Source organism: Portunus trituberculatus, chromosome 44, assembly GCF_017591435.1.
Source record: "Portunus trituberculatus isolate SZX2019 chromosome 44, ASM1759143v1, whole genome shotgun sequence".
Taxonomy (NCBI): Eukaryota; Metazoa; Arthropoda; class Malacostraca; order Decapoda; family Portunidae; genus Portunus; species Portunus trituberculatus.
The window spans coordinates 30,058,120-30,067,161 of NC_059298.1; the positions used below are offsets into that span (position 1 = coordinate 30,058,120).

The following is a 9,042-nucleotide window of genomic DNA, read 5'->3' on the forward strand; positions in this document are numbered from 1 at the left end:
AAAAGGTATCCGAAAATCACATTTATGCTGTAGGTTGCCTATAGTCATGCGATCTGTTTCACTTTTGGTTGTGTACGTACATTACTTTTGCATTGCTGTCAGACTATATAATGCGACACATTTCTTTCATGGCGACTCAGTTAACAGATGGTGTACAGATTGTTTCTCTACTCATAAATATCATTATGTGTCAATGTATTATATATTATTTTTCTTGGTGCATTTTTACTCTTGAGAACTCATTATGACGTTATTTTATACTATATATATATATATATATATATATATATATATATATATATATATATATATATATATATATATATATATATATATATATATATATATATATATATATATATATATATATATATATATATATATATATATATATATATATAACAGGTAAACATACTATATATGTATGACAATGATAAGTATTGTAACTATATTAGGTTGTTAGCTTCTTAAATTCTGTCATTTTCGGAGTGGCAGTTTTCATAGATAAAACACAAATGCATATGCTTCCTATTGTTCTTTTTATACAAGTGATACATGACATGCGCTCCAGTGTTGTTGCACTGATGACACGCTCGGTTCATTATCAAGACCCCAAGGTTTGAGTCACAACCTGGGTGGAGACAAGCTATTGTAACTGAAACGTGTGGTTTTACTTTATGAAGGGAGATTTTGTGGTATGTTTACGAAGCATGTTAATTATTTCCACTGGAAAGGAACGGAAAGATTTAGGAGACGGATAATTCCTAAAAGAAGAGCGACAAAGTAAGACCATCTTCAGGGTCATTACACTGAATATCCTCCAAAATGAACATGGTAACACACTTCAAGAAAATAAGAATGTGTCATCATAATAGTGATGTTTTAGATCTGTTGTAAAGTAAGTAACTAATCCTAAGTAACTAATCCTAAAGTAGATGATGTTATTGGAGCAAATAAATGTTGAAGTACTATTGTCTTGTACTACCGAGTGTTTAGTTAATATTCCCCCGTACAAGGTGGTATGTATGTATGAGTATAGATTACATGTACTACTTTCATATCATGATGGTATACTATCCATGGACTGATATGGAAATATATATATATATATATATATATATATATATATATATATATATATATATATATATATATATATATATATATATATAACTAAACGCAAGTTTCATGAATCTACTGCAGATTGTTTTAAAGTTATTAATATATTTGTGATTTTCTCTATCTGACCTTTCATGATCCCTTTTGACCCATATTTTTGACAGTTCGTATAGCAGGACAGTTGTGGACTTTTGAGATGTTGTTAGTGATTACCGAAGCTAGTTATACTGAAATTTGCAGCTTGTTACGACTTCGTTCCGGGTATTCATGCATTTCTGAACCAATACTCCTGGACTAATCAACATATCACGTGAAGAAAAGTTTATTATTTCATTTCAAACATTCTGATATCATTACTTCACTATTCTTTCACTTTCATCTACACGTTTCATCTACATCTACATCTACATCTACATCTTTCTCTCTCTCTCTCTCTCTCTCTCTCTCTCTCTCTCTCTCTCTCTCTCTCTAATATCCTGACTGAAACATACTTGTACATACATACAGAGTTACAAATACATACATACCTGCATACATTCATACATTCGTATACACTTTCTCATTAACGATACTGACCTAACCTAACCTAATCAAATACGAACGCTACGAACCTCAGCAATTAAGGACACGAAACTCACGGACGCAAATTTTCAGGGCAGACTTGACGGATACGGACGCTAAGGACAAGGACACTACGAACACGAACGTTACGGACGCGAAACTTACGTACAGAGCTATTTACGAACATGAACGTACTTACAAACGAACTTAAAGAGGAGGAGGAGAAGGAAGAGGAGGAGGAGGAGATGGGAAAAGAAAAGATGAGAAAAGGAATGTGAGGGAAGAGGAAGATAAAGAGGAAGAAAGGGAGGAAAGATAAAAAGAGAGAGAGAGAGAGAGAGAGAGAGAGAGAGAGAGAGAGAGAGAGAGAGAGAGAGAGAGAGAGAGAGAGAGAGAGAGAGAGAGAGAGAGAGAGAGAGAGAGAGAGAGAGAATGATCAGGAAAAGGAGGAAAAATCGAGAAACAAGTGGAAATGAATAAATGAAAGGAGAAAAAGAGATTAAAAAAGAAAGAAGGAAAGGAAACAAAATGAAAAACAAAGGAGAGAAAAATAGAAGAGGAAGACGAGAGAGAGAAAAATGCAAGGACATTGAAATGGAGGAAAAAGGAAACAGAAGCAATGGAAGGTGAAAAAAAAGGAAAAAACGAGGAAAGGAATATTCACACGTTTCCTGGCCAATATTTTCCCCTTGGCCATACGTGATCCAAGGGAAGGCCAGCTGAAGGGAGTCATAAGGAGGAGAAAGGAGGGGAAACTGAGACAAAATGGGAATTGGAATGAATATATGCGATACAAGAATAAATAGGAAGAGAGAGAGAGAGAGAGAGAGAGAGAGAGAGAGAGAGAGAGAGAGAGAGAGAGAGAGAGAGAGAGAGAGAGAGAGAGAGAGAGAGAGAGAGAGAGAGAGTGAGAGAGAGAGAGAGAGAGAGAGAGAGAGAGTGAGTGAGTGAGTGAGTGAGTGAGAGAGAGTGAGTGAGAGAGAGAGAGAGAGAGAGAGAGAGAGAGAGAGTGAGAGTGAGTGAGTGAGAGAGAGAGAGAGAGAGAGAGAGAGAAGAGAGAGAGAGAGAGAGAGAGAGAGAGAGTGAGTGAGTGAGTGAGTGAGTGAGTGAGTGAGTGAGTGAGTGAGTGAGTGAGTGAGTGAGTGAGAAAGAGAAAGAGAAAGAGAAAGAGAAGAGAGAGAGAGAGAGAGAGAGAGAGAGAGAGAGAGAGAGAGAGAGAGAGCCAATAGTATGAAGAAATTCCTCATCCAACCACTGACAATCTAGCATGGTTACCCTTAAAACGCATCTCTTCTCTATAGAAGACTGCGTTTTCTTTCACGGAGCCAGAAGAAGCAAAAGTCATAGCAAAGCTTGAAATGAGGATGAGAAAGATTTGTTTAATTAAATAGCAGGAATAAGATTTTTCATACTTTTTCCTTTTTCCTTCACTGTTTTCTTTTCCTATCTTATCCTCCCAGCCAGCTAGCCTTACTCTTTTATTTCTTTACTTTCCTTGCTTATTCTTCACTTTCCCTTTCGTTTTCCTTCCTCCCTTTCCTTCACGTTCCGTCTTATCTCTCCTTTACAAGACAATGAATATTTCAGTCATGGGAAATTAGACAAATACCCGGAACAAATCCCCCAACACACTGACAATGTCAATCCAACTAGCTGAAGTGGTTAGAAATAACACATCAACAGTCCTCAACTGTCCTCTCATGCCAACTGTCGAAACCATCGTAGCAAAGGTAGCGCGGCCTGTCTATACTAGCGTTTCCTTTTAATCTACACATAAATGCTGAAAACTTTTCTCCCACACAGGCAATATCACCTACACTCGAGCTCTCTTCAGTAAAACTTTCAGCTCCTCTAATATTTAGGTTTTAAATTCATAAGGTAATAGAGCACTATCTCCTTTCCTTTTGTAGTACAGGGCAGATGTATGTAATGGTACGGCCAGTGAAACAATGCAGGAATAGAAGACCACGGTAAGGTTTGTTATACAATAAGGCTATTAGAAGTTTAAAGCTTTCAACCACGTTCAAGTAGAGTCTCTGCCACCAATCGATCTGCAGCACTGAAGCAACATTCGTACACAGTATATCATGATGTGCAGCAAGCTAGTGGTCACACCCTTCCTGCAACTAATTAGGGATGGATAAAGAAAGAAAAAAAACTAATGCCTGTACTTACTGGGAATTAACTGGTCATGAAAATTTGCTAAAGCTATCTTTTTGTGGTTGCCAAGTGGTATGTCCAAAAAATAAACAAATAAATATATAAATAAATAAATAACTGTGGCTGCAGAAAATCACCATTGCATTGTACTGTGATATGCAGCGGATGTCATGGCCAGACATGCAGCAACATTCTACAGCATGAAGATGAATTTAATAATAATAAACAATGAGTGAAAATAATGCTCTCCCAGACATACTATTGTCTCAGTAGTTTAGCACTTCAGCAATGCTCTATGGTATGTATAATTGTATTGGTTACCTTTAAGTTTTTTTCTGCAATACAACTTCCACCTCCATAAAGTTCATATTCTTATAAATTAATCAATTATTAATTATATCAATTCCCAATTCACTTCACTTCCTTAAACTTAACCCCTTCAGTACTAGAGCACATTTTTTTACCATGAGTTTTGGGTCTGAATGGACAATTTGATTTAGATTAGGAAAGGTCTATGGAGGTCAGAAGATTAATGGTCAGAGTCTTCACTATTCTATTCCACACACGAGTTTTTGAAGTTGTATAAAATCGCCAAATAGTAACCTGAATGAAGATGAAAACCCGTCATGGTACTGAAGAGGTTAAATATGAGTGATTGAAAGTCTCAGAAATTAGTTTAATGAATTTCTTATAGATAAAAAACACAACTTACATTTATTGTAGCATATCACTGGGCCAGGAAAACAGTAAAAGGCCATATTTCCAACCAAAATTAGCTGTAATGAAATCCAAAAAGAGTAAATAACTAGTCTTAGGAATGTGAAAATGATCCTACTAGAATCCATAGATTAAAAAAATATAATTAGACACAAATTTCACGAATCTACCGCTATTAGTAAGTATAAAGGAGGAAATTTTGTGTCCCATATTTACACGTCAATATCACAAACATGCCAATCAACCTCTTCTCATGGTGAGGGCGCAGTGACATCTCGTGTGATGCCTGATAGTACTGCAAAGTCTGGTTATTCCATTGCGTTCACTAAGCCAGGTAGTGACGGAATGAATAATGAAGATCTATTACTGGTCTAGGGCGTCAAAAAGCCTCCCCACCTGTGTTTGTATGCAAATTCACCAGTTACTGACCACAAAGTACTTGGTATTCTCAACCCATAAGTAGCATTACTGACATTAGTGGCAGCAAAGTTTAATTCTATCATCTATTCACATGACTTTAAACATTATTCTTCCAACACAGCTGGTAAAAAAGACGATGCATTGTCATGAGTAATACTACGAGATGGTGCAGTTGATGGTGAGTTAAGTGTCGTTAATTACCTACACTATGTTACGCACAATTGCCTTGTCCACGGAGGAAGCTTCTCGCACTCAAGTGATCAAGCTGCCAAATCACGTGGCGGAATTCCTGCTACTCAGCGACGCATCTGCCACAGGGTTGGGAGCGGTGTTGCTTCAGAACGTGCATGAAAGCAATGGTACGCTAACCACAAGTTACTTCAAGAACAGAGGTATGCAGTAACAAAGAAAAAAAAAAAAAAAGAATATTTGGCAGTTTTGTGGAGTGCAAAAATTCATGGATCATTTATTTGTATGTAAATATTTTTAGAAATTGATCACAAAACCCTTAGTTTCATCAGCACAATGGCAAGGAGTTTGACCCAAGGTTGATGAGACGAACACTGCTGCTAGAGCCATATTTTGCACTCGTGAAATACATAAAGGATTCTGAGAACATACGTGTTGTCTTTAGGATCAGGTGCGCGTTCATTTAATCAATAGATAAGATTCTCGCAGTGATTCAGTTAACACCGTATCACTGATAACTAAGGTACTGGGATCGATAAGATAACATTATTCAGGTTTACTGCTTCGTTGTTCTCCTCCGACCACACACCATCTTCTGACGTCTCCACAGTTCAGACTATAAGAACGATTTATTTGAATTGTGGGGATCCATTTTCCAGGTAAGTCTTTCTGATATTCTATGTTCATAACGATCCATATGTTGATGTACGTGATGTTTTCGATATCCTCTTGTTAATTTCTCTATTTTTATAAGTACGTAATTACCGATAATAAGTACCTAATTACCGGTTTCTCTCTCTACCAGTCAAGTAATTTATTTCCCAATCTCTATTTTTATAAGTACGTAATTACCGGTAAAAAGTACCTAATTACCGGTTTCTCTCTCTACCAGTCAAGTAATTTATTTCCCAATCTCTATTTTTATAAGTACGTAATTACCGGTTAAAAGTACCTAATTACCGGTTTCTCTCTCTACCAATCAAGTAATTTATTTCCCAATCTCTATTTTTATAAGTACGTAATTACCGGTAATAAGTACGTAATTACTAGTTTCTCTTTCTACCAGTCAAGTAATTTATCTCTCAATCCCTATTTTTATAAGTACGTAATTACCGGTAATAAGTACCTAATTACCGGTTTCTCTTTCTACCAGTCAAGTAATTTCTCTCAATCTCTATTTTTATAAGTACGTAATTACCGGTAAAAAGTACCTAATTACCGGTTTCTCTCTCTACCAGTCAAGTAATTTATATCCCAATCTCTATTGTTATAAGTACGTAATTACCGGTAAAAGTACCTAATTACCGGTTTCTCTCTCTACCAGTCAAGTAATTTATCTCCCAATCTAGGCTCCCAAAATTTCAATCAATGCAGATCCAAGAAGTTGTACTTTTTATACTTTCTGTACCTCTCTACCAGGATTTGCATTACATATATTTTAGATTGTCATCCTAGTCAATAATTATTTGCCGTTTAATTTTCTAGTCAATATTTTTTTTGCTGTTTAATTTTCTACTCAATATTTTTTCGCTGTTTAATTTTCTAGTCAATATTTTCTTATGCTTCTTTTTAGTTTTTTCGTTCTTTGTTTTATTTTCTAGTCAATATGAACAATCAGAAAAATAGTTCCGGAAGTACTAAATCAGTTAAGATATCTAGTTGTTCTTAATGATTTTCTTTAAGTAATACAGTAATAAATAAGTGACATTGGAGACATAAGCCATAGGTCGTGATTAATCAAGGCTTATTATAATGAAAGAAAGGGTGAGAAATGTACACCTCCTATTACACGCCACTGCTTTTTACAGAGATGCCACGCCTCAGTCAGGCACAAATTTCCGAAGCTAAAGAATGCTACTCTATTTATGGAAGAAGAGACGGTATCCCTATATCGGAACTTGGGAATGCCTTGCGATCCCTTGGCATAAACCCAACCAACGCTGAAATCAAGAATATTGTTGCTGAAATTGGATCACCACCATCGGTCAATTACGAGACGTTCCTGGTAAGTATACACGTTACGTGCTTACTAAGAACAAAGATTTCCACACGATAAGTTAATCCCTAGACGGTGTTACTTCAGGCAGGCTTAACAGTGTGTGTGTGTGTGTGTGTGTGTGTGTGTGTGTGTGTGTGTGTGTGTGTGTGTGTGTGTGTTTAAATCACCACGGTTGTCTGCTGGTCACCTAACCAGCCTTCAATTACGGAAAGAGCGCAGAAGTCTTCGTTAGGACTGAGACCACACGACACACCACCCGCCCACACGGGGGCAGCGAGGCCACAAGCCATCGAATTACATCCCGTACCTACTTGCTGTTAAGTGAACAGGGGCTACACATTAAGAGGCTCGACCATTTGCCTCGCCGCGCCTGAGACTCCAACCCAGACCTCCTCGATTGGGATTGTATGCAGTGTGTGTTGTTTTTATTGTTGTTGAATGAGTTGCTAATTGAATCACTTTCTGCAGGCTGTACTGAACAAAGACTTCCCTCCTGCGGACTCTCCTGATGAAATCCGCGAGGCTTTTGGTGTTTTCGACAAGGATGGCAACGGACACATCTCGGCCACCGAACTGAAGCACGTGCTGATGACTATGGGCGAAAAGCTCTCACAAGATGAAGTGGACATCATGATACGGGAAGCAGACATTGACGGTGATGGACACATACACTACGAACAATTCGTGCGTATGATGACGCAAAAATAAGACTAACACTTTTATTAATTCGTGCGTATCCTGATTCGAAAATATTAGAAAAAACAATTCTTATTCAAACATTGTAGACTAATTTTGGAGCAGAATACTAAATTACTGCAGCAGCAATAATAATAGAATTAATATATTTATGATTTTGCTGAAGACCGTATTTTCTTTTTAAGACACACACACACACACACACACACACACACACACACACACACACACACACACACACACACAAATTTTAAGCCTCTCTGTAATCCCCATATGTATATTTTCAGCATGTATGTAATGCAGTTCCTAATAAATCGTACATTGTTATTATTATTACACACACACACACACACACACACACACACACACGAAGATCGGTCTATGAACTCTGAGCTCGCTCCGTAATGGGGAAGACTGGCTGGGTGACCAGCAGACGACCGAGGTGAATTACACACACACACACACACACACACACACACACACACACACACACACACACACTCTCTCTCTCTCTCTCTCTCTCTCTCTCAGAATAGCTAATTAGAAAACTTTACATGATTTTGTACCTCTTGATTAATAAATGGACGAATGAACTATGAATTAATTAACCCAAGTACAAGGAAAATCTTCGGGTAGGACTGAGACCACAACACACTCCACACACACGGAAAGCGAGGCCACAACCCCTCGAGTTACATCCTGTACCTATTTACTGCTAGGTGGACAGGGGCCACACATTAAGAGGCTTGCCCATTTGCCTCGCCGCTTACCGGGACTCGAACCCGTGCCTCTCGATTGTGTGTCGAACGTGCTAACCACTACACTACGTGTGTGTGTGTGTGTGTGTGTGTGTGTGTGTGTTTCCACATCTTGCACACATACACAAGTATCTGTGACTGTCCTTATCGCGTACACTGAGGCCATAAAATATCTCCCTTCACCACTGTCTTTACGCCGAGATCTGGGGATCTTTGTGGACGGCGGCTGCCAAACTCAGTCATCACACACACGCCCACACAGCGTGAACCATCTGGACTGAGGCTTCGAAACCAGCGCGTCATGTTACATTGATTACCTTTCTATCAAGACATACCCAATCCTTTACTTCATAGACGTTAATATATCAAACCTCGCTGTTAAATGTTGTATCACAGTGTTCTAAATAGGTAAAGAAATGCCTT

At 37.9% G+C, this 9,042-nt stretch overlaps 1 protein-coding gene across 1 annotated transcript; it reads left to right on the plus strand.

The window, feature by feature from the left end:
• The first annotated feature begins 5,724 nt into the window (after positions 1–5,724).
• LOC123518996 (calmodulin-like) lies at positions 5,725–8,454 on the plus strand. The gene is made up of 3 exons (XM_045280105.1): positions 5,725–5,825; positions 6,975–7,171; positions 7,634–8,454. The coding sequence occupies exons 2-3, from the start codon at positions 6,977–6,979 to the stop codon at positions 7,871–7,873; spliced, it is 435 nt and encodes a 144-aa protein (XP_045136040.1). The 5' UTR covers positions 5,725–5,825; positions 6,975–6,976; the 3' UTR covers positions 7,874–8,454.
• Positions 8,455–9,042: the final 588 nt, after the last annotated feature.

Coding starts and splice junctions, on each gene's coding strand:
- LOC123518996 (XM_045280105.1), top strand. CDS start 6,977: ATGCCACGCCTCAGTCAGGCACAAATTTCCGAAGCTAAAGAATGCTAC. Junction 7,172..7,633: donor TCAATTACGAGACGTTCCTG/GTAAGTATACAC, acceptor CACTTTCTGCAG/GCTGTACTGAACAAAGACTT.